Source organism: Plectrocnemia conspersa, unplaced genomic scaffold (assembly GCF_051122295.1).
Source record: "Plectrocnemia conspersa isolate PC_06_02 unplaced genomic scaffold, ASM5112229v1 ptg000014l, whole genome shotgun sequence".
In the NCBI taxonomy this organism is placed as follows: Eukaryota; Metazoa; Arthropoda; class Insecta; order Trichoptera; family Polycentropodidae; genus Plectrocnemia; species Plectrocnemia conspersa.
Genome location: NW_028277178.1, coordinates 18,240,987 through 18,268,400, shown reverse-complemented (window position 1 = coordinate 18,268,400; position 27,414 = coordinate 18,240,987). Strand labels below are relative to the sequence as shown.

At 32.8% G+C, this 27,414-nt stretch overlaps 2 protein-coding genes across 17 annotated transcripts in view; one reads left to right on the top strand and one right to left on the bottom strand.

Moving 5' to 3' along the window:
- Window positions 1-8,470: 8,470 nt before the first annotated feature.
- LOC148226424 (targeting protein for Xklp2-A) lies at window positions 8,471-13,799 on the bottom strand. The gene is made up of 2 exons (XM_088204368.1): window positions 13,593-13,799; window positions 8,471-10,353 (listed from the first exon to the last, which is right to left on the bottom strand). The coding sequence occupies exons 1-2, from the start codon at window positions 13,710-13,712 to the stop codon at window positions 8,746-8,748; spliced, it is 1,728 nt and encodes a 575-aa protein (XP_088060494.1). The 5' UTR covers window positions 13,713-13,799; the 3' UTR covers window positions 8,471-8,745.
- Window positions 13,800-18,389: 4,590 nt separating this feature from the next.
- rdx (BTB/POZ and MATH domain-containing protein rdx) overlaps window positions 18,390-27,414 on the top strand; it is a 208,177-nt gene continuing 199,152 nt past the window's right edge. For 11 of the 16 annotated variants that reach the window (XM_088204928.1, XM_088204924.1, XM_088204920.1 and 8 more), the window contains exon 1: window positions 18,390-18,534. The gene's annotated coding sequence lies outside the window, so the exon portion shown is untranslated. The remainder of the gene's footprint in view (window positions 18,535-27,414) is intronic. The other 5 variants (XM_088204915.1, XM_088204916.1, XM_088204927.1 and 2 more) reach the window with 1 other exon arrangement.

Below are 27,414 nucleotides of genomic sequence, written 5' to 3'. Positions count from 1 at the left end.
AGGCTTTATATATATAAATATATATATATTATTGTAAAATTTGTGTTCAACTTCGACGCGCGTGCGGTCCGAACCGTCGCCTTTTCATATTTCACCGCTGATCAATACAAGAAAGGGTCATTGAGATAAGAAAAAAGTGTTGCACTCATTGTATAAACCATTGTGGTGCTTTTGATGATAGTGTAATTAATTTAAAATCAGTTTCCAGGTGTAATATGTGCCATTGATGTTTTTGCACACTATATATACGTGTATATGCGTGTATACATATATATATATTTGCGTACTATACATGTTTGGGAAAACCTGGGGTGAAACAATCCATCAAGTGTCGTTACATCGTTCAACCTCTTTTTGTATATTTGTTTCACCGTGGATTTTCTTCATAAATTTATTGATAAAAATATATTAAAGATTAAAAAAAAAACAAATTTGTAGTCAGATTAAATTATAAGGTTTTTTGTATCTAGAATTACATAATTTTTGCAATGTTTATTCTGTGTACATCTTGCTATTGGATACTTATTCTATTTTTTTATCTAAAGATGTAGAAAACGGAATATATATGTTTTTTTATATAAACTCATTTTAACGTAATCTGTGACATTTCTTAAATTAAGTCTGAGTATATTCACCCGTAAGTGGACACAAGTGTCAGGTTAGGCTCGGCAAGTTTGTGAGCATGCGAGTGTTTGTGGATAATCTAACGCGAGACTATTCGAATCGACGAGACACGAGATCGACCGGAGTTTGCAGCGGGGTATATTTGAAAATGACCATTGTTTGAACTTTATTTCTTGCATTGTGTGATTTTATATAAAGTTAGCGTTTGATGTACGATTTATATATAAAAAATAGTCGTATGAATTCTTAAAAGTCTTCAATGTTTATATAGTTTTAAAGACGTTAAAAACGGTTCACGTCGGAACGTTTTGTCTGCGCACAACTCCAGAGAGACGTTCTCATCGGCGGCGGTGACGATGATCATTTATATAATATAATAATAAATAAATTTTGAAGCCCTCGCTCGCGTATGATTTTCGGTGCAATGAAACTTAGATATTTATTAACGTAATAACGACGGCTGCATTTCTTTCGTTGTATATTTAGCCTTTGAGTGAAGGAGCCAATCACTTGGAGGCTAAAGACAATCGAATCATAATTTACTTAAAAAAACGTAAATGTATTTTGTGACCTAACCTGACAAATTAGTGACTGTCTCATTTGTAGAGCTATTCTTATATAATATATAAATATTCGCACATTAATTTTGTTGTAGTAACGATCCTTTTCTATTATAGCGGAAAATGTTTATATGATACTACGTAAATGCCTCGACATAATTATCGTGGTGAATTCACATAACTGTTTTCAGTTCAGTGTATAATTAAAACTTGCTGAAGTTTATATGATAGTCTAACGTTGCTTTATTTTCTATGGGTGATTGTGAATACTATAGCTTAAGGTAAGGTCGGAGACGCCTGAACGACAAATATTGTAAATTATAATTTATCATAAAATATAATTTTTTTCAGCACAGTGCGTTTTAATTCGTATTTTTAATTATCTCACCATTTCACAATACCTTTTCCATATTCGATTACACAATACTATTTTTATAAGAAACGACATTATAATTAAATGTTTGATGTTTATTTTTGATAGTTCATCTTAATAAATACATTATAATCATCGTTTAGCAGCCAAATGTAGCTTATTTCTTACGATATGTAGTTTAGAATCATTTTTCAGTTTTGGATTTTTGATTTCGATTATAATCGGCTAACTTTTTTATCCATCATCCCCAAAATATATTTATTTACACCGATGCTATCCCATTGAATCTAATTATGCAGAGAATACATTATAAATATAATATCATCATTATGAAACAAATTCGGGAAAACTTCAGGTTTTGAAGAATACTGCTCTAGATCCAATCTATTTCTTTGTTTTGTTTTTATGTTTCATCAGAGTGGAAGATCCTTGTTCGCAAAGGCAATTTTGAAAGCCTTTGCAGATCTTAACATCCAAAAATATGACAGATTTGGTTTGTTACCAAATTCAATCCTTCGATCCAATCATTATTGGATCGAAGTTCAAGAAGTGCCTCTGCCAATCCTTGACTCTTTTGATAAATCTGCAATTTCACATTTAAAGGGATCTACAATCTAACTGACAGTATGTGAATCAAGATCTGGAAAGTAATCAGGAAACCACCTTTTTTGAGTTTGGTAAGATGCCTTATAACTATCATTGATGTCGTCAAAAGTAATATTTTCACAATCTTCTAAAACTTTGAAAAAAACAGCCGTCTTCAATAAATTTGAATTATCCCTTAACCTCGTACAGAATCGCATGGCTGATTTTATTCCTGAGATGATAGTGAAGAAATACATTTAAAAAGAAAAAAACAAACACGAAAGATGATTCTAAAATTGTCAGGTAAAATAATTAGTGAAAGTATTGACATATTCAGCAGCTTTAAATAATATTATACAGTAAACCCTAAAAAAATCAATTTTAATAGAGAACACAAAAAATATTGACAGAAATTATTCAATGCTAAGTAAAGACAAGTTGATATCTGAATTAAATGTTATGTAAGAAAATTAAACTTTTTGCTATATACCCAACACCAACGCCTCATACCAACTTATACAAAACAATAAATTGGTACCTATACCAAAGTGGAAAAATTAATTAATATTATTTTAGTGACACCTGTATCCACAGCTGATGGCGAACGCTGTAACACTAAAACGTATAAAAACACTTTTAAGAAATTAGACTGGTTAAGATCGGTTGAATTCTCTAGCCGTCCTATTTATTCATAAGGATTATTCACAAGATATCCAAAATTTTGTCATATGAAACAAAGAAGAGCAGAATCTATTCTATAAAACAGAAAATACATGTGTCTGTCACAAGAACTTCCAAACGGTGTACGGTAGCAACGTGACATTTGCACGTGCATTTTTATATAAACTATGCTAGAGATAAATAAATTTTAAACAGGATGAATAAAAACATTTATAATGCATTAATAACGAGTTTGAATCTATCTCGAGCAGTGTTTTACCTAGTGATCTAAAACATTTTTTTATGTTTATTATATTTAATTTACATTATTGCATAAATAAAGTATTGAGTTTAAAAATAACAAATTGTCTTTAATCAAATTTTTTATAGTAGCAGTTCTCAGAAAAATCTCATAGCGACTAAAGAGTTAAAGTATGTATTTATTGTTATTATTTTTGTCTTTAACTGTATTTTATATTTTTCTGGTTTCATACATAATTTATTCTCTTGGTCTTTGTTTTTTTAGTATCTGTCTTGATTAAAAACTTATTATGATTTGTCCCTATATGTATAACACATATTATGTTTAATTCGAAGGAAAATAAATATATTTTTTTTGCCCCTGGCCCCACCTGTTTCTATTTTCATCAGCCGTCACTGATTATCACTATATGGCACTATTATAAAATTAATTTTAAAATTATGTCATATCATTATCAGTTCTCTGTGGGAATATTGTGCTTAGATTCTAATTATTGCGCATAATTTTTATGGTTCATAATTATTTTTCAGAAGCCATGAGCGATTAATAAGATAACTTTACCCCGAAATTGAATCTAACTATTCAGTTAAATAACCGCCTGCACCATAATCATTGTTACGCAATCGCCATGACAAATCCCAAAATATCATTAGATATAAAATACGTTTTATTAGCGTTTAGGTAGTTTGATCCACATTAACTTTCAATCCTCGTACATAATATTAAATATGTATAACATGCTTACGGTTAACACGTGCCTGGTATATTTGCATTCCGAATAATTATATTAAATCGGTAGATCAATGGAAATTACTTGTATCAACAGATGTCATTGCGTTATCAACCATCTTTTATATTTTGTATGAATTATTTCAATTATATTTTATGATTACTCATTGTAAGCTCTTAAACTTATAAACTAACATTATACACGCATTCGATAGTAAGCCTTGTGTATTTTGTTTATGTATGTACATAGTAACCATTTTGTAAAATCATGCGTCTCCAAGGAAATTTAAAATAATTAAATTCTTTTTTCTGATTGGTCGAAACCATTCAGAACTACGGTTATGCAATAATAGGCTTTATGTATATGTAAATAGATACTATTATTTCATAGCAGAAGCTTTTAAAACAAAATATATAATATAATTAATAATATAAATATTTAAATAAATTATTAGCTCCACTACCTCCTCACATATTCTATACTCCTGGTAGATTATGACAAAAAACCCGTACAAAAACGGTAGTTTGAAGCGTTTTTTTCTTTCTGAATATGCTTTGACGCGACTCTTGAGGTGCATAATTTGCAGAAATTGAAAAAAAATAGTTTTCCTAATAATTAAAATAATAAATTAATTGTCAGCTACCTTCTCACTCATATGCACTCCTGGTAGATTTTGACAAAAAACCCGTACAAAACCGTTTCGTGTGTCACAAAATCGTAGTTTGAGGCGATAATATTTGCTTCTTCGACGCTACTTTTGTGATTGCAGATTGTGATTATCAGAGTGCCACCTAATTTTTGGCATAATGAATAACTACAATAAAATATTTAATTTATCATAAAATCAATTTCACCTAAAAGTAATATTATAAGTTTAAAGTTAAGCTAAACAGCAACATGCTACTGCAATAAGTGAAGACAAGACACTAAAAATATTGTAATAAAATAAATTTGTAATAACAGGATGAATAAGAGCAATTATAATGAATACATAATGAGTTTGGATCTATCACAAGCAGTGTTTTAGTGATCTAAAACATTTTTTATATCTAGTATATTTAATTTACATTATTGCATAAAAAAGTAGTGAGTTTAAAAATAAAAAAATGTCTTTAATCAAATTATAAATGGTAGCGTTTCTCAGAAAAATCTCATAGTATTTTATTATTATTATTTTTTTTTACTTTAACTGTATTTTGTATTTATTTCTGGATTTACACTTCATTTATTCTCTTAGTCATGTCTGTATCTCTGTTTTTTAGTATGTTTTTATTAAAAACTTATTATGATCTGTCACTATATGTATATTTCATATTATGTTAGCAAGGAGATCAAGAGACGAGTAGTGTCAGCAAATATATACTATTTCAGCCTAATAAAACAAATGAAATCGCAGACACTATCTCGTCGTACAAAAATATTGCTCTACAAAACGCTGATCAGATCAATTCTGACATACGATTCAAAGAGCTGGACACTTACCAGGGCCGACGAAAGGCTGCTTTACATATTCGAGAGAAAATTGCTTCGCAGGATATATGGCGATATATACGAGAGCAATGAAACAATCGGGAGCTCTACAACCTCTTTCAAGAAGAGAGTGTCTCCACCTTTATCAGAATTGGAAGACGCCAGGAAGGAAGTTGGATGAAAAATATGACTGTAGACAGTGTATGTTCGGATTATATGCAGCTTAAAAAATGGGTTGGCAAACCTAACTTACCGGCGAGCGGTTGATGATGCTCGATTTATATAAAGTTAAAAAATATGGAACAGTGTACCTAGCCAATCAATGACCGTTATATATGAAGTTTTGCTGTTTAATCACCGTCTGTGTTCTCCTCTCCATACTGTTAATCTTTCAACATCCCGACTTCGCGGCTTCCACCCTCTTGAATTCGCATCAAATAATATATATGCATGTTTTTATTGCTTTACAGTGAATCGCTTACGTCAGCGCATCAGCGCGACAAATATTATCAGATATTATTTGATAATTTTAAGTGAATACTACGTCTTTATTTGGTATCACGGCGCCCCACAAATCTAGCGCCCCAGGCCATCGCCTGTACTGCCTGCCCCTCGGGCCGGCCCTGCTGTCTTGTTTTGTTCTGCTTTCTATCTCCAATATAACAGCATTGATCCAAACACTAAAATCTTTTGTCTGGTTGAAATTATATTGGTTTTCTTCCGTGCAGTTCTTTGTATAATGCGTTTACGTACTCACATATATCAGCTAAATATGCAAGAGATGCAATCCACCAAGTGTTTGTAAACTTATGCGAGAACATTTTTTTGATCAACCATGAAAATTACAAGTTTAGTTTTGAGAGCCCACACACGGTTCAGAACATTTCCACACGAGAGCAACGTCATTTCTGTATGATAAAGTAGGTTTGTATTATGGGGACCCCGAGACGACCGTCCGTGACGCAGCATAAAGTGAAAGTGATTGTCCCGCTGAGCCGCGCGCCCGAACTAAGCGGCGTCGTACAATAACACCGCATCCCCGCCACCGCGAGCTACGCGCGGAGTGGGGATGCGGACCCCGAGACGACCGTCCGTAACGCAGCATGAGTGAAAGTGAAGTCCCGCTGAGCCGCGCGCCCGAACTATGTGGCGTTGTACAACCACACCGCACCCCCGCCACCGCAAGCAACGCGCGGAGTGGGGATACTGTTGCACACCCGACCGGGATTATAAGGAGGTACCAAATGGCTCACTTTACACATTCTACTCAGGACTTCTGACACTGCAACACTCACTGGACTACACGGATTCTACACCTCGCCTCCTGTTCGAGCAACCATCTCCAGGACACGCGCACGAGGTTTAATATCGACGACTGTCGAAGGATCCCAGTCAACACGTGTCAAGAACGTACCGGACGATTTCATAAGGGCCACTTTGTACAGTTCGCTGTACAAACGTCCTATCACAGATCGTCAACCGGACTGCCGATAACTACAAAACAGAAGCGTAACCCCACGACCGCTTCAGTATATTTAGCCTCACCATCTGTACATAATTCACAATATAGTCACATATTTATAACCTTGATAACATCTTGCACGACAACTTTCAGTGAAGGTTCCAAATTTCATAAACAATGTCTGGTGATGAATTACACGTTCAGTCCACGATCGTTAAAATACTGATGGACTGACAGACGATACTACACGATCAGTCTTCTCAAAAACGCTGTCAGGTGATATGTTTTCCATGGAAAAAACGATGAATTGCAATAATAATAGCTTTGACTACACAAAAACGTGTTAAGAGGAAACGACGGATTAAAAAATGGCTACTGAAAAAAGATCTCTATATGTATTTAAACTTATTGAATGAAATAAAAGAATCAGGGCTGTGAAGTCAGAGTCGGAGTCAGAGTTGGAGTCGTGGAGTCGTAGTGTTTTGGCCGGAGTTGGAGTCGTAGTAGTGTAAAATGAGCAACCCCAAACATTTTTTATATAAAATGCATTTTTTTAAATTATGAAATTTATAAAATTTTAATTGCGTAATGATGAATGTGTATAGCGTATGAATATAAAACGCGTAGAAGAACACCAAAAATACCTGATAAAATTAAACTTTTTTGAGTCGGAGTCGTGTTATTGGTAAAAATCGGAATCAGAGTCGTGTTTTTTTTAAACGACTCCACAGCCCTGAAAAGAATTGAAGGAAGATGAAAGCCATAAAAATTATTATCGTATGAAAGATGCCTGTTTTGACCACATGGAAATGGTTAAGCTGTACTTGATAAAACAAGATACGTGCATGAATTCTATCCGAAGAAAAAATGACCGTAACATTCAAAATGAGATTCTCGATTATAATGTCACCAGCTGCTATGCTACTTTATGTTCTTCAGTCTTATATTATATAAGAGTAAGTGAAATAAAATGATAATACAATTTTAAATTATATATTTTACGCACAAATCACTAATAGAATTTATTGAACAAATTAAACAAAGAATAATTCAGTACAATCATGGTATAAATTCAGCAAATAATGACCCAGCATTGTATATAAATTGAACTTCTTGTGAATCAGTTGCAAAAGACAGTGCAGAAGAGGATGGAATAAGTGTAATTTCATGTTGTGGATTAAGTGAGTAATTGAGAGATGCCACGGGTGAAGGTGTGACTGATATCTTTAAATTTCCCAATTTCGCTTCAGATATTATATCGTTAATTGCTTTTTAAAAATTAATTTTTACCCCATTTGGGATAAAAAATTATTTTACCCAAATTAGCCGAACACTGATCTAAGTATTTCCAATACTTGACTACACGGCTCTGATCCACATGAATATTTTTAATCTGTTATGCAAATATCATTTTATCTTTGAGTTAAATGGATATTTCAAAGCTCGATAATTCATAATGAAGATAACGTTCAAGTCGAAAATAATTGTATTGATCCTCAAATGTCAAGACAGTATAAGCTGTGCAAATTTAATGACGTCAGACCTCACCGTACAAGAGTTTTTGCTGCTTCAGAATACCACGACTTAATTGGGCCGATAAGAAAAAAAAATTTTTGATTAAATTTTATACTAAGATATTTATAAAAGTAAGTAAATTTAATATTAATTTTAACGTTATCACTCGTCTTTCATTTCTAATAATCTATTGTAAGCATAACTGATAAAAATAAAATAAACAAAAATAAATATTTACATTTTAATTTATTTATACAAAAAATAATTCATTACATCTATGTAGTAAATATTTTTAACAAAATTCAGACCAGTGTTAATAATTCAAAGACAATAAAGAAGCCTTATGTAATTTCATCCCTTAACAACTTACATTTTAATCAAATTATATAATACAAAATAACTCATGCTAAGATTGAAATAATATATTCATATATTAGTCAAAATATAAAAATAATGATTACATCATTTATCTAAATAGTACAAAATCACCAAGCATAAACGAAATTATTGATTCTTACTGGCGAAGTTGGGTGATTTTGGAAACGTCAATGGAATATCAGACGGATGAACCACAACAGGAGGGTAATGCTTGATAGGTGCCGCTTTATGTACTAACTGCGAACGCAAAATAGCAATTTGCCGTTCCTCTGCTTCTCTTTGCTCTTGTTCCTTCAACTTGTGCATCATCTCGCGCATCTCTTCCTTTTCCTTGAGCTTCTTATTGAACAAATCTCTATCTCGCGCCCTCTTATCGGTCTCTAACTCGAGTTGACACGGCTCCAACAACGCTCTATTAGATTTGATCGGTACGAAGGGTTCTTTATGCAAAACAATCGGCGGCTTAGCTTTAAACATGTGCACTTTATTATCGATGTTTTCTTTGTTTTCCTTTTTGGAATCAGTTGTGGAATGAGATGTGTCAGTTGTGTTCTTCTTCATTATGCATTTAGGTAGCGGATTAGCGTGAAACTCCCGCAATTCTTTCTCTTCCTTCAGGAACTTTTGTATCTTTTCTTGCTTCAACGCCTCTCTATCTTTATCGCGCCGTTCAAACGAGAACGGCTTGCAAGGCTGAGGGACGAATTTGTGCATCAGCGGCACGCCGGAATGACCGATTCCGACTAAATCTCTCATGCCTTCTGCGTTAATATTAGTTTTAGAAGTGAATATGACTTGTTTGATTTTCGGTTTCGGAAGCTCTTGAGGCATCGGCTTCAAAACGTGTTCTAAAGAGCGCGATTTCGGTCTTGTGATTTTAGGGCTCATCGGGACAGTTATGGGAAGAAGCTTTTTGACCAACTCGAATGGCTTTTCAAAGACGTGTTTAGGCATCGGGCGAGCTTTGAACTCTTTCTTTTCTTCGTGAATCAAAGTCCTATGTTTTTTCTTCTCGGTGAGATTGAAAGGTCTAAGTTGGGTTGTTGGTCTCCTTTGCACCGGAGCTAAGTTGGATATGCCTAACAGAGCAGCTGTGGAAATAGGTTGAGCTTTGATTTTATGCCTCTTCATCTCTTCAACTTCCAAATCTTCGATTTCTTTTTGAGATAAGACGTGGATCGGTCTGTTTCTATTTTTAGACAACAAAGCCGGAGACTGGGGAATCGTAGGTCCCAAGTCAGGCTTTCTAGATCTGTTCGCAGTTTCCAGGATGCGATGGATTTCGTTTCTGGATCTTGTGTGAAATCTCTCCGGCGTGTCTTTTTGCAGATAATAAATAGCCTCAGCCGTCGGTATATAACCAGATCCGCCCACCTTCGCATTGCTGTGAAGGGAACAAGTCGAAGTAGACTTACCCATCAATTTAGACTGAGAAAACGTCCTGTTGTCTCTGTTCAAGCTTTTCATATAACGCATTTCGTTTTCTCTGTTCGTGTGATTGCTATAACCGTTAGTGTTTTTAGTTTGTGTAGCAGTTTGCATTATGGCGTGCACCGACATCGAGCGACGCCTGTGCCCCATCCGCAAGGGCGAAGTCTGCTCCTCTTTAACTTCAACGGTATCCTTGTAACATTGATATTCTTCATTTTCCTTATCGTTGTCGCTCGATGGTGTTTTTACTTCGGTTTTGATAATTAGCTTATGCTCGATTTTTGTGTATTCTTCATAAATGTCCTGTAAATAAATATAAAATGAAATTAGAACAAGATAATTATGTGATTACTATTATATAAACAAAAAGTCAAATTTTACAATAGCATTTGATGAGACTATAAAAGGTAGGTCAACTGCAAATTACTAACTTATGAAAAGTCTGGCTCAAATCACTAAGCTTTTTCCAATGGACACAAGCAGCTTAACACTTAATCTGCGGACCGATTGCATGTAAGCGTTATAACATAAAAGCTGTCAATTTATTGCGTATAATCGTGTTTCGCTAAAATATTCAATTTACATTGGATTTAAATTATTATTTTTTTATTTTTATTCACTATTTACTGTAGAATTCGTAAGTGACTTTTTAAGTAAATTATGAACTATCATTACAGCTTTATATTCTATTTTAATTATTCATCTATGAGATTAGGAAAACATAATCTTTGATGATTTAATAATACTAAATCTAAATTTAATCTTTACCGTCCGTGATTTAAGCTAAATTAGATCTTAAAAAAGAATCGCTTCTAGTAAGTCAGCGTTTATGGAAAGAAGCTCTTAAATTAGATTTGATTATTTTAAGTGCGGAAAATAAACGCTCTTCAGTGTACAGTTCTGTAATAATCGCTAATTCTGATCTCTCAGACACGATAAAAAATTAAAAGCACTAGGGTTCATATGGGATTCTATTATATATATGTATTATACTTTGACTAGAACTAATCTATCATTTCAGTCTACGATATGATGATAATTGTGATACCAAAACGTATTTTACTTTCAAAGCTCTGAATGGATGAAGAGATTTTTCAGTCTCTCATGTGGATGGGACTCATCAAACCTCCCAGCCTTCCGTTGTATTGGAGTAAAGATGTATCATTCAGACAAACTTTCCCCCAATCTGTAATGAGTAGAAACTGTTCCGAAATTTTAGATTCGTCTACTGAACCAAAAGACCATCTAGCAAAAGTACTAACATTATTCAGGATTGAATGATAGTTTCAAAAAATATTATGATCCGGAAAAATATGTCTGTTGATGTAAGTATGATTCTTTTCAGAGGAAGAATTTCATTTCGATAATACATGAAACAAAAGCGTCACAGATATGGAATATTTTTTTTTAAACTATGCATATACACTAACAGTTTCCAAATATATTTTGGAAAAAAATCTAAAACAGCGGGATCAGTGCCTACAAATGATGTGATGACTCTTTCCCATCCGGTTATGTGAGGCGAGCGAGGCACTTGCCTCAGGTGAATGATGGAAAGGGCGTCAAATTAGTCAAGACAATATTGAAAATTTTCAAAAAATTGATGATGAAAAATAACATTTGAAATTTGTAAGCTTATCATTTTCATCTTCGTAACAAAAATTACAAGAAGGCCTTTCAAAGTTTTGGTAAGCGAGCTAAACTTTTCTGGTTATGTATTGGCTATTTTTTGTGAATGCACTTAGTGGCACGGTTGAGTAGTAGGTCACAAAAGACATCGAGTATCTCTTGCTCACTGCAATTCAAACGAGCCGGTAAGAGCATCGTAAATTTAAAACAATAGCTTTGAACCTATCCGCCTTTAGTCTTTTTTTGTGAATCCAACGGAAAGCATATATTTTGAAAAGAAGCTGAAAACTGGTGATTTTATAGATGATTCGTTGCAAAAAGGAATACAGATGGAGAAAGAAAACTGACGAAATATTTTACGTGTTGTGTTAGATGTGATTTTAATTTGTGCGAAAAATAATTTACCTCTACAGGTACTCAAGAAACTATTGGTGAACATAATTCAGGATTTTTTAAAATAAAATAGAATTAATAAGTCGATACAATACGACTATTGCGGAGCACATCACTAACAAGAAGAATGTTCCCCGTGTTGCTCACAGCCTTAATTTAGTTTGTAAAATGCTGCTTCTTCAAATGCACAATAACATTTTTCGGAAGTGTTCAGATAATCTATATGTTTTTTTGTGAATTTGACGACTAGAAGGGATAAACTAATGTAACAGACCATTTTACTTGTTTATTAATATTTTTATTTTTTATTATGAGCTAGTATTCGATTTGATTTTATATTTTGTATCTAACTATATATCCCATTTACAACATTGCAAACACTAAATTTTATGAAGTCCTACTTTCCTATTTGTTTAATTTTATCTAATTAAAACAAATTTTGACTACGTTCTCGTGTGCATTTGATTAAATGTGACATTAAGTCCCTGCGTAGACGTGGCTGCCAGCGCTCAGTAACATAATATTTTTTTCTTTTGCCAGGCACAAATATTCTTACTGTTCAATTTAATTAATTTTTATATATTGTACCTTTATATTGCAGGTTTTCGTCAATTACCAGAATTCATAATGAGATGATGATTATATGGATTTAATTAAGGTTTCTATTATTTTTTTTAGAAAAAACATGTTTAAATAAATAAATCCAACAAGGGTATACTAGAGAATTTCATATCAATAGATTGGGTAATAAAATCAATCTAAGTTGGAATTCGACAAAATTCTTAATGTAAAGAAAAATACTTTTGTTCAATAGAATATCTCGAGTCATTAAAATGGACCTTTTTGCAGAAGAATAGCACAGTTACTTGCAAAATATAAGGAGTATCAAAACAGCTAATTTATTAGCAGCAGGTAAAATATCTAACAATGATGTTCTATAACACTAAAAAAAATATGAGAAGCAAAATGACTAAGCAGTAAAAATTATTAAAAAGTCACAATCCTGTCTCGTTATTTTATGAAGTTTACATAACAATTAAGCATTTTCTTTAGAATTTATAAAATACGCCTGACTTCTTAATGGAAATATTGTAAACTAGATGTGAAATTATTGGCATTATTATGCAAATAAGGAACGTTATTGAAGCGAAATCATAAACATTATTAACAGTTTTTTTTAAAATAATTTAAGTTGAAGGTCAGATAAAATAAATTATTTATATAATTAATTAATGATTAATAAAATAACCAGATTTCTCTCTGTATCAATATTTGTGTGATGTGTAGCTTAAATGTTATTTTAATGTATTTATATGTTCTTTATCTGAGAATGATCTACATATGTAATACAAATGCAATGAAATGTTCTTTTTAAGTCAACATTCGTTATGGAAATAGAAATATTGATTTACACCCATCAAATACAACATTGCGTTCTCTAACAAAGTGTAGAGTGTAGTCAAAGAAGAAGAGTTAAACTGACTCTTCGTGGAGGAAATCTAGGCAGAATGAGAAGTTACCTGCGAACGCGGTTCGTGCAACGGATATTCCGTGGGCCTGTCGAAGAATCTGTCGTCAGCGTCAGCCAACGGAGAGCTGAAGTCTACTCTCAAAGGAGCGTTATACTGCCAGCGATCCATTTCCGTTGCGATCTCCTCCCGTCTCCTTCACAATATGCCAACGGACGACCGGTACGGTTTCAAATACGAAGCCGACGGCCGTAAGTCACGATTTATCGGCCATATGCGGCATCAACAAAAATATGTCTAATAAATAATTTCATTATAAATAAATCAATTTAATCACTTTAAAACGATGAAGAAGTAATAATTTGCCAAATAATTGTACTTTATGATTTAAAAAAAAGTAAAATATTGATAAAATAAATATAAAGTATAAATAATTATATTTTACGAAGACAAAAATCCAGGAGCGTCCCTCCTCACCACTTCTTCAATTTTATCCAGAAAACTACATATCATTTTAGGAAATACTATGAATTTTAATGAAATTGTAATATAGCTGTCGAGAGACGGAAATATTTTTAATCGACTTTGAACGAGACCACGCTATGCCTTTTTGTCATTGTTTATGCACTCAAACAAACGCATTTCGTACTCAGATATGATAACGTCAAGCACCATATATTTTTGTACATTTTTTCATTACAAATAATAATATTAAAAGATAAATGATAAAAAAACATACCTATAAAAATTAAACCTAAATTACCTAAGATAAAACATACATACATACAACATACAAAAATTATAAACGAAAAACATTCTAAATGCCTAGCAATCCTGACATTTTCTTACTGTATGCATTTGAGTATTACTACTGGACGAGTACTACTGGGCGAAGTCGATGTAGAAAGATCTTCGGGGGCAAAAGTATTTTTTACTAAATCTACCGATAGAAAGCGTATGAAATACTTTTGACGGCATCGATCGTTGATTCCCCATTCAGAATATTTATGGATCCATATTTAATATGCATTAAAAGCCATAATATCAATGAGCTCCATAAATATTCTGAATGGCCATTGTCTTGTCGCTCGTATGCAGAAATATTCACGAGTCGTTTTCTATCTTAGAGCAACTTCGTCTTTTGTTCTATTATAAGAAATAATCACCTTCACTGTGTTAAGAACTTTGTACTGAGTAATAGAACCGTGTGAATTTTTTTTAAACACCAATCACTTGTTATCAGCAAAACCAAACAAAAAATAACGAAGATAGAGGACGTGAGCTCCAAACATGCCCCGATTTCGATACATAAAATGTTTCCGGCAAAATAATATTTATTTGTCATAACAAAATATTATTATCGTACTTACATTATACGGATGTTCTTACATTATACGGAATCTGACATATTTGATATGACCTATAAATAATAAAGAAGCGCTGGAATATTTTGCACTTCAATACCACTGCAGACCATTTAAAATCAAACGATGACCGACGGTCATTTCCAACGCACATCTAAATGCCTCTATATCAAAATCACTAAAAATCTCTTTTTTAAAGCTTTTGTTGGGTCCTTTTAATTTATTTATTATGGGAAAAACTAGGCGGCACTCAGGTAAAATTGATGTGATGGCGGTGATGGGCAACACATTCAGTTAGTTACACAGTTCAGTTAGTCATACGACGTACACTACTAATAAATATGTAGCGATTAATGTGTGTATTATTTGCCACACATTCACAAAAATGACTAACAAAGCTTTTGAAGTACTTCAATATCGGTAGATCTATAATAGGATTTTAAAAGCACTGCAAATATTTAGAATAAGCTATAGGTGTTAGGATTTATATATTTTGTGGAATTTTATAATTTCATTCCTGCATGAAGTTATTGCAAATTTTGTATACCACAATTTGAAATCGTCGTTCAAAACTACTGTAATTGTAGGAGGAAAGTCACAGTCATAAAATTCACACAACTGACGATAATCTTCCATTGTACTGGATCTTTGAATTAAAACTGTTACTGCCGTTAAACAAAAGTAGATTTTAAGAATCGATAATAAAATTCTTTCTTTGTGAATATATAAAATATTAAAATAATATTCTATTGTTTCACAAACGGTATTTATTTGAGTCACAACAACATCAACAAAATTCAGTGCAATTAAAAGGACACTGTCTGATTTTTGCAATAATTTAGATAAAACCTGGTAAGGTCTACTCAAATAAATTTTGCAAACTAAATAAATATATAAATTCAAAGTCACACAAAACATATTATTATTATTAGTTAGAAGACGAGTCTCTGACTTCCCAAGAAATAGTTGTGGCAAGTTTCAATTTTCGGCAATGATATCTGTACCGGCGGTACAGCGGTACTATAGTTGCATCTAATTCGTTATCGTGCCAACATACTCTTCAGAGGAGGAAGAATTATTATTACTAGCCATAGCAGAAGATGATGATGGTTATAGGTGAGCAAGAATTTAATATAGTCATAAATATTTTCAAATTATAAATTATTGCCCTTTTTTGTCGTTTGTATGTGTTTTTTTAATACATTTAAATAATGAAAGATTTGTATCGTACGTTATATGGTGAATGTTTAACTTCTCCCATTGAAGAAAAGTCAGGGGTTTTCTTCTTTGAAGTACGACCTTGACGGGAATCAATCGAAGAACCAGCGAAAACATTTAGATGATACATTTTTAAATCTTTGTTTTCGTCTTTTTACGAACATGATGATACGTAAGCTTATCCCAACTTTGTACATATAAGAGGCTAATGGTTTAAGACCGGGCGAGAGTTTTCCGCTTCGAATGGTCCAAGAAACTTGCCATAACAATATCTTTAGTGGGCATGATCAAAATAAATTACTGTAGTGGGGTATGATTAATTCAATACCGCACCACTAACATTGTAGCGCTCGCGGTATAATGCAATAAGCTTCATACCGCTAAATGGTTACATTTTAATGTATTTTTAAAAAGACGCATTTTAATGTATTTTTTTATAATAATTCACAAAGTAGCTTTTTATTTGTGATTTTTTAATATATGCACATTGCATTTATGACACTATTATGTATCAAGCAACTGCTGGCTATCTCCTAGTTGTTCGTGAAATATTTTAGTACGAACAATGCTGGTCCGTATCCATATCCATATCGACCATATTTATCCATATCGACCCCAATCATTTGTCCGATTTTAGAATGTAACGTTTTCCGGCTTTTGTATTGCTACTGTCGATATATCCAAAGCATCATCAATATGCACAGACTGGCGTGATTTTATCTTTGTTCGAAATCTACATTTTGGAAAAATATCTTCATAGACTTCCTTGACTTCTTGTTCTGTTTCTGAATCGTGGTTGGTTGTTTAACATTTATGTTCTGAGTAGAGAATCCAATCCCGGAAAAATCAGGAATATATTTTTATCAAGAACAATCGAGTACCTCTTTATATATATTTTATACACCCGTACTTGCGTGTGCGGCATTGTCGGTACTCGGTAGTGATGGCCTGGGCAAAATTGTGAATTTTGAACGGGTCGGAAAAACGGGAATAAAAAGTAAATTTAGAGAATTTATAGATAAAAATTGTGATATTTTTATACAAAGAAGCTAAGAAATAATAAAACAGTATTATAGATAGTTCAGCTAGAATCATTTAGTTCAGCTAGAATCAAAAATGTAAATCCAAGGTATTTAAAAACTATAAAAGCTTTTATAGTTTTTAAATACGTAAAAAACTAAAAATTTATATTTAATTACTTTGTAATTTGTGTATACTTAATTTGTATTTTAAACTTGATCTAATAAAAGAATAGCTTAGAAGTCGCTAACCAGTGTGAACAATTTATAACTTAATAATTAGGTCAATTTGTTTTTTTTTAGATAAAAATTGAAAATGAATTCTTACAATTATTTATGAAAATTTTCACTACGAAACAATGAAGGAAAGTGGTCGAATTATTTTTTACAAAACAACATTCAATTGGTAAAACTCAAGAGTGCATATCGATGTCGTTTTAATACTGGAAACTGTGCATCGCGATCGGCTATAAGGCGAATATTTCAACTTTTTCGAGCACAATGATGAAGTAACCCACTATATTCTCCGTCCTTGGCCAACCTTGGCCAACTTCCAGAAAGTGTAGTGCAGGCATTACTGCAAGGATTTTTGCAGAACAATCTGTACCTTTTTCTATACGAAATTCGATTGGTGCAAGGATTGAATCCACTGGATTCATAAAGGCGTCTTTAATATTCCCTTGAAATTTTGTCAGACAAAACAATAATTTTATTCACACACTCATCATGAGCTCATTTTCATTTAAGTGGGTTTGTTAATAAACAAAACTGCATAGCGTCAGTAGCATCCACTTTGGCATCTAGTGTGGCGCGGTGTTACGTCAGAAAGAATAGTTGAACCATTTTTTTTTAGAATAACTATGATCATACTGTATCCATCACAGGCGACCGATACCTACTAATGATAAAATACTTTTTGCTGCCAGCTATTGCTAACACTTCATTAATGTGGTTTCAGCAAAATGGTGCAACTGCGCACACTGCTCAAGCTTCAATAGACTTGTTGCGTACAAATTTTAGATATACTGAAAGACAGATTTGACCACACATAACTATTTTAAATCATTGTATTTTTCCCAATATATTTGTAACATCTTAAAACATGATTACATACAATGTTTAATTAATATTATGTGTCTTAAAACATAAAATGCGGTTTAAACTTCTTTCGTTTCGCCCAGGCTGACTTAAATAGTAATATAATGAATTTAATTCCTCCCCTGTCAAATTTTGTTTGCCGACGTTTCAGTTTTGTGTGGTGGCAACCCCGGTAGCACCAGCAAACGGTGTGGTGGGGCCCCGGGAGCCCCGCCGCGCCCCCATAAGTCACCCCTAGTCTCACTGTGCCCCGTCCAGCCTTCCGTACCCGAATCTGCTGCTTCGACCCCGTACGTGAGTTCTAACCTAAAAACAAGGCTTCGGCCTTGACATTTCTGTCATTGTACACTTAGCTATTTATATTTGTATGCATTGAAAAAACGTTTAAATTCAGTCAAAATTTTACAACATACTCCAAAGATATATAGAATCGTTCCCTGCCTGTCTCGTATCATTAAAACTTTTCTAAAGTTAACAAAATGCACAATTTTGTAAACAATTCTTTAGTTTCAAGTACGTTGACATTTGAAAGTTAAATAAATATTATTTATATTTCAATGTAAACACTAATTATATCGATTTCATTACAATAACAATGAATATACGCATATACAATTGACCACTAAAAGGTGTGTCATTTTTCAATGTCATTTAATGAGCTTTGTTTTGTTTACTTTCTACTAATATTTTGAAGTTCACGTAAAAGGTAAAAAAACACTCAAAATTAATAATTAAATTGATTTCGTGAATGTTTTTGATAAAGTGCATCATTCAGTTTCAATCGAGAAGTTGATTAATCTCGGATTTTCCGATGATCTAACGAAAATAATCCAATTTGTTGTTTAGTAGGGTATTAATAATTTTTTGTAGTACCACTTAATAATGACTGATTCTTAATCTCGACAAAATGATCTGGATTCATTGCGGAGATGAGCTTCGGTAAATCGTAGAAAATAGATAAAAATTAGGATATTGGTATTTTGTTTTATGATAACTTTAATTTTAAAGAATATGTATATATTTCCTTTTGAATCTTTAGTGGCACTCAGATATCACTTACGGCTTCATGCATTTCCAAACTACAGTTTTTGCGTAATTGCAAAATCATTTTTGCAAAATTATAACACTTAAATTTGCCTTCAGCGAGAGTAATCCAATTGTTGAATGAAGTATCTGCGAAAATAGATATCATTTATATTTCAGCACACATTCATTTCAAATGTGTTGTTTTATTTCATTATAATAATATTAAATTGCTAGGCTTAAATAAGATGGAAAATTTAAATAAATAAGATAGAAAAAGACTCATTTTGTAATGCTGAATAATCAATTTTGTTCTGGTAGGTCTAAAAAAACAGAAAAATTCTCTACAAATAAACAAACAACAATAATAGTTGTTTGAATGATGAATCATTTAATTTGTTACATACTAGCTTTTAATCACACAATTAACATATACATATATAACTGATCAATGTTTCATTACTTTATAATGCTTAGTTTAATTACATGCGACTTTTACGTATACATCATATTAATATCGAAATATTTCATCACTATACAAGTTAGATATAATAAACAGCAAAGTATCATTTAGGGCACATTATTAAGCCATACATATCTACTACAACTTTCTTTGAATATAAAATTACTCTTAAATCAGTAATGAAAAGAAAGACGTTGATCTTCATGCAGGTTGAAATTATTATTTATTTATTAATCGTTTATTTGCAACATGACAGGGCTTAACCTAATGCTTTAACAACAGAGTAAACATTCAATTACTACTAAGTAAGTAGTAAGCACTAGATTCGAATCAAAGTCTGCAAATCAGTAACGTCTATTTTATTAATTATAAACTATTATTTTAATTATTCATTACGACTTTTCTTCGTGAGGCTAGGAAAATCTAGGAAAGCCTAATCTGTGATGATCTATCAAAATTATAATTTTATAATAACCGCTAATTCCGATCTCCCAGACACGATAGAAATTGAAAAACACTAGAGATTCTAACCCAGGTATTTCCGGTATTAATCACTGACTAATCTAGCACTTAAATAAAATTTACCTTTCAGGCTAGATGCTGGAAAAGTTTAATATACAGCTCTATTGCACAATATTAATTATAGAAATAGGGAATCTATGTGTCTCTATTGCTAATTCTTTATTTCTTAAAAAATCCTTAAAGTCATCTACCGTTTCATTAGACGTTTCACTAGATGATTGTGCTTGTTCGTTTGTGCTTGAAATTGATTTCTCTGAAAATTGTAATTTGCTACAAATATTTTTAAAATTTTGCACAAGTTTGCGAGAACTTGTACCGGATCGAAATAAACCGATATATTTTTTAGGTTCAGTTCTGATTTTCGTACCGATAAAAATAACATTTTTTTACAGTTTTCGGTTGTTCCAGTGCGAAGCCCTGGCATATTTATTTAACTTCTGAGAAGGAATTATTGTATTTTGCGCTCGTCTATTGGTCAAAATTAAGTTTAGATATGCTTCATTCGATTCTCACTTATTGTAAGTCGTAATATTGTTATAAAAAGTCTTAATATGAATGTTGTCACTGCAATGGCACGATTTTCTTGCTTTTGCTGTGAATTCTAAATAGGGACGTCATGGGGGCATTTGCATCTCCCCTTGAATTTGGTCAGAAAAATGCATATCTTTAAATGAAAATGAAAAAACTAAATTCGTGTGTTAAAAATATTTTGACATTTTCAAAACTTGTTCTGTGATCATTTTCCACACCTCAGGACTTGCCGCTTCTAGGCATCTCCTTACTTGCCTATACCCCCGGGACGTCACTGAATGAATATGTATAGAAAAAAATTGAGGTAAATGCTCTTCAAGGCATATTTAACAGCTGGTCCAGATTATTCATGCTTGTTAAGAATAAGAAAGGGCGAAGCTAAAAAATACATATGCCATAATATTATTATGTCAAATACAGAAAATAGTCTATTCTTTAATTGGGTAACAATATTTTTAATAATTAAAATAAATAAGGGTGAATTCTGGACTATGAACATCATTCCGGATTTAGATCTTAAACTTTTGACCTGTAGTGTATATACAGTAATTGTACTTTGAATTAATATTATTTAAGATAAAAAATTATATTGTTAACCTTGTTGTAATACAGTTAAATCTATGTTGCACAATTCTCTTGAATATTTTAGTAATCTTAATAAAAATAGTCAACTAACTGCCTTTTACAGTAAACATATCATATATGTTTTGCACTCCAAACAAATATAGCTGCATGCTTTTAATATTAAATAAATTAAATTACATATTAGGATATGCTTTTCTTTGCATGTCAATTTTTTGATTATGTTACTGGAATATTATTAAAAAATAAAAAACGAAACTTTATGTCTAACATATTTATTTCTAACCCAAGGATATTAGGCCGGAAAACAATTTTTTTTATATATTCTATCAAAAAAGCTTAGCAAAGTTTTATTTTAAATTAACTGATTTTAAAGCTTAGAACATCATTACAATACAACCTATTTTAGTGTAGTCATAATTTTCAAAACAATAATTTTTTTAAGAAAATACATATATAGCGTACAGTTTTTTTTTATATATTTATAAAAATACTCTTACTCTGATAAAAATATATAGTATATACGAATAATTTTAATATTATTTTATTATAATATTAACTTTTCGAGGCGGTCAAGTTGACTGTAATAAATTGGTTTGAAACTTGACTAGTTTTTAAAGTAATTTATTTGTTCGATTGTATTCTTGGATCTTATTTAATTTTAATTGTCAGATATTTTAACTGCTTGTTGTTGCTACTTTTATTTTGTGATTAATTTAGTATTTATTTACTAGGTACTGCTGATCATATATTTATTTTAATGATTTATGCTAATACTTTAATAATATATGACTAATAAACAGTGGTTTATGAGTTATATGTTATTAAAATATTAGTTTTGTAAAAAGAATTAGTGATATACATATGTATACTTTAAAAACATGTAAAATTGAAATATAACGCGTTATCTTTATTAGCATAACATTGTAAAATTTCTCATTGTGCAGTTTTGTTCCGGCCTTTAGTTTGAGATTCATTACTAAATACATAAGATATTTTAACGAATTTGGTCTAAATATCCATGGCAGCGCACAGCGGGACAGATCCCCTTCGCTCAAAAATAGTCTGCACAAATCCATCTCTCAACCGTTGACCAAGCAGATTGACCTCCTTTGACTCCTCGATGTAGCTCAGGTCAATTCTCCCCATCTCGTTCTGGCCGCGTATTTCGCAAACGAGACGAAACGAAACGTTCGCGTTTCTCGAGCGCCAATTAGTCATTCGACGCTCTTTGCGAATTTTCTTTGTTTACACGTGAACAACTTGCGAAAATTTTGTCATGTCTTTTCGAGTATTTTTCATGATCAACTTACGGCCGCTATTGCCGCAGTGCCGTCATCTAAAATAAGCAATTAAAATAATAAAGACGGCCTCGTTCTACTGACGCAATAATCCTCCATCAATCAGGAAGGTACTTGTATATTATGACGACCCGAGATGTGTAAGGACATGGTCGTTCCTTGAAATTTCTGTTCCTCAAAGATTGGATCTTCGATTGATCAGCTCCGAAGACAAATACTTTATTTAGGATACTTGAGTAACCTAATTCACCCAAGGCACGTGCTAGCACTAAACGACTTGTACCCCAACCGGGTCAAGATCACCGTGACCCAAAAAATCAACACACCATGCACAATGAACTGTCGCATTATTTCGCGGGCGGCATCATGTTCACCCCGGGATCCACGCGTTCGATGGACGTACGAATGCTAGAGATGTTTCAGATTTGGGTCACCGATTTTGTCATCCTTGACCTGCCATAACGACACTGTCGTCCTGTTCTTGGCCAGATAGCTAGAGAGTGGCGCATCCTTGGGTCGTCGAAGCCTGGTGGCGTTGTTTGTCGCCGTGTTTCTGTGACATTGGCTGGGACATTGCACCTTAGGTTTTTATCGTATACTAATTCCGACATTTGTAAGCGATAGGCCGCTTGCTGCTAACTTTGGCGTATCTCTGAATAGATTACCACGCAATGGTATTCTACATTGAAACGATATAAAGATATTTTTAGACCCTCTTAGTTTTGAAATTTGGTATAAAGGTAATCCTCTTTCGATTAAGGCAGCTTGAAATTAGTTGTTAATTTTATGATTGTCGATTTATCCAATTAATCATTATTTTTAAAGGGTATGCACGTGGTTATTAGTTACACACGCTCGAGAAATATATTATACAGTACTGTGCAAAAGTCTTAGCCACCCCTGCTGGTCTGTATTATTTTATAATTTGAGGGTATTTTTCTCTGTGTGTAATTTTATGTTCGCGTATAGTCGCTTGGTGCCTGAGTGAAAACAATGGGCGGATCTTTGAACCAAAATATTAGATTTAACAATTTTATAAAACAATAGAACTCCTACTAAATATCTTATTCTACCGTAAGCCCTTGAACCCTAAACTACGCGTTGTACGTTCAAAAGAAGTGATTTAATCGTTTGGAGAACAATAATTAAGATATTATCATTACCTTTATTCTTTTTTTGTTGACTGCGATTTTTTCGAAGGTGTAAAATAAAAAAATGACCGCAAGAATTCTTCTAATTTATAACATTATTGACATCTTAACTTTTTTTCTCTGTGATTGTACGAATTTCTTAAATTATTATATAACCATTTTATTTAATATCTGTTAATAAATACTTTAAACTCCTTACTTTTAAAAAACAGTTGTATAGGCTGAGAACCAAAATACATCATTTAAATCTATATTAATATAATCTAAGAAGAATATTATTAATGGTGAATAACTTATGTATATGTTACCATGATTAGTTTTATCTGAACGTACAAAAGTGTGCCGTAACGCAATCGCATAATCATAAAAAGCGTATCGATTGCATTGCTCGACCTTTGTAAAGTAGCAATATGTCAAGAGATTCAACAATCAACGATAGTGTTTCATTCATTCGTATATAATTATTATACAAGTTGACATGATTATTAGCGTCTAATCGTCTGAATTTTGTTCTCAACTCAACCGCGTTGCTCGAATCGTTATCTCTCGCACATATAACCAAGAACGAGGTCGAGAGCGTTATTTTGTAGGGATATATAGTGGTAACGGGGACAGTTCCGATGCCGATAATGTTTCCCTGTATGTAGAGCATGGTTGTGCAGATAGTAGCTATGATTTTTTTTTAAATATTATAATCTTATAATATCATTGTTATAATATTTCGTGCGATATGATGTGTATAATGGCAAGCGGGCCGGGCGGGGGTGCGCTGCGAATTTTAATCAAAACGTTCCGGGACCTTCTCGCTAGGGCGAAGGTCGCCCCTTTCCGAAATTTTCGCACAGGGCGCACCCAGCGAAGGTCGCCGAGACAATGTAGAGAGAGGGTGGCACTCACGCCCTTGATCCATTTTCGGCATTTTTCGGTAGTGATTGACGCACTGGGTGATCGGGTGTTGGGTGGATGTTTTTGAAAGGTTCAGCAGGAATGCTGCCACAAATACTACATTTTTCGTGTACAGAGATTCCATTAATCTTTAATACACTATACATATATTATACTATTTTCTATACTCGAGAATTGCTTGTGAATATTAAATATATAATTTACGATTTCGAGTGTCGTAATATTATACAATAACGATTCGTATGGCGTAAACTTTCACCGAGTCTTTGTGAAAAAAAACATGCGCTTGGAGAGTTAGTAATAATTCTCAGATTTGTTTCTAAGTAAGCGAACAAAGCCTAACACGATTGCGGAAATTAGCTAATAGGATCGAAAGTATATTGCTGTTGTAAAAGTATTTTTTGTGTAATTATTACTTTTTCTTTCAAGGTTTCAGTTTTGCTCTATGGTCAGAGCACGTTATATTCGCCAGTTAGTAAAATGTGTTTTATGAACAAACATACGTGCATACGCTCAAGGTGTAATAATTTTGAGTCCGCTTTCTAATTGCACCATTAATGGACGTCGTGCCGCGATCACATTTTTGTGGTCAAAGGTCATTTCATCTCAGAATCGCGAGAATTAAAGAACGAAATGTAAAAAAATAGAAGGTAGAATTTATCACTAGTTCGAACATCACTCTCTTTCGATGAAATATATAATGCTAGTTAGTGACTTTTTGTGACAAAACCCCAATAAGGACTGTCTTGTCACTTTTTGCATGCTGATACACCAATACAATTAAAATGGAGGATCGTAACTAACTATATTTATGATGATTGAAACCAAATGTGATATTTGTCAACGTGATTGATGATTTATATAAGCTGATGAAAACATGGAGATAATAAATGGTGGGCCTTTCCAACATTTTGTTCCGTTCAACGAACGAATTCTGCTAATTTCGGTCATAGCAGGAGCGCTGTCAAATATTCTATTCACAAATGTTTTTCAAAGGCGTAAAAGATTTTTTTGTTGAGAAGGAGCGTCTCATTGTCCTTTGTTGTTTTTTTCAAATAAGATTCGAGATAGCACAAACGAATATTTTACGAATATTCGATCAATTATTCGAATATTCATATAGTTGAAAATCATTCGAATATTCGATTCGGAACCCTAATCACAAGGTTCGCACATGCTCTTCTCAGAATATACTTGTGGGACAAAATTACTCATTGAATCGATCCAGAAAATTCAGAACAAATTGTTGCGTTGTTACAGTGATAGATAGTTCAAAAACTTTTTTTCGAAACATGAATTTATTGATCGAAGTGAATTCTTTTATTTTTTGGAAATTGTCAAATTTATTTTTCCAGCCCGTCTGGGGTTAAAGTAAATCTACTAAGGTACGCAACTCTAAAATTTTAGTAGTTAGCAACACCCATCACTGAAAGACTTGGTTCGAATTATACATGGACCTAGTGTTATTTTAAATTTCTATCCTGTGTTAGATCAGAATAAGTTAATATTATATACTTATAATTTCAATCGATCATTTAGAACACATAAGTGATGAAAGTGAGTGAGAGATTTCGGGGGTTCCTCAAGGATCCAATCTGGGACCTCTGCTTTTTGTGTTATTTATTAATGACATAAATACAGCAATTAAAAATTCAAGTTTTCTTCTGTACGGAGATGATTTAAAATTATATAAATGCATTCGATCTGTTGTGGACTCCTTCTCTCTACAAAGTGATTTATACTCTCTGTGGAGACGGGCTTCCATTAACCGTCTGCCCTTTAGTGTCGGAAAGTGCTATACTGTTGTCATTTTCTAGATCCCATTCGCCATCAGCTTATTTCTACCATCTCGGTGGTAACATTTTGACTAGAGAAACTTCCACTAAAGATCTCGGAATCACATTCGAGAGCAAATGGAGGTTCTCTCTACACATACACGACGTCTGTGATAAATCTTCCAAGATGCTCGGCTTTGTTATGAGGAATGCCTATCACTTTGACGATTCGTCAGTTATTCGAATCCTCTATGACACCTTAGTTCGTAGCATTCTTGAATCGGGATCTATAATTTGGAATCCCCGAATAGCCAAATATTCCCTTTTAGTGGAAAAAATTCAAAAAATGTATTTAAGATACCTTTACAAAAGGATATTTGGTTATTATCCGTACTTATATCCCAGCGCCTTTCTTTTAGGAGCGTTGGGATATGATTCGCCGAGTTCTCGCAGAAAGCTGTATGTCGCTAAGCATTTTTTCAAAATACTAAAAAGTGCTGTCGAGAATCTAGCTATTCTCGAGAAATTCCAGTTTTGGGTTACGGAACATTTTCGAGAATCACGATCGCGACCTCTTTTGATGGTCGTTAGGGCTAGGACATCCGCACTTGCCGACTCGCGTATGGCTGTGGCCATCCGGCTCCTTAATACTCTGGCATTACATATTGACCTATTTAATGTTAGCTATTAGGATCTGATCCAGTTTTTATTATTTAATTTTGATATTTTATAATTTTTTTTTTATGTTTAAGTATTGTTATATTTATGTATATATACGTTTTTTTTATGTTTTATAAATTTAAAATTTGTTTTCGACCATCGTGGCGCATTGGGGTAACCTGTTAGGCTACGATGGTCTTAATTTAATCTAAAAAATAAAATAAAATAAGAGTATGCGGTCCGCATGCTCTTATCTCTTA

Bases quoted from the DNA above. Each gene is read 5' to 3' on its own strand.
- LOC148226424 (XM_088204368.1), bottom strand. From the start codon at position 13,712: ATGGATCGCTGGCAGTATAACGCTCCTTTGAGAGTAGACTTCAGCTCT. The intron at 10,354-13,592 runs GTAACTTCTCAT...ATTTATTTACAG, and splicing joins TGCACGAACCGCGTTCGCAG to GACATTTATGAAGAATACAC.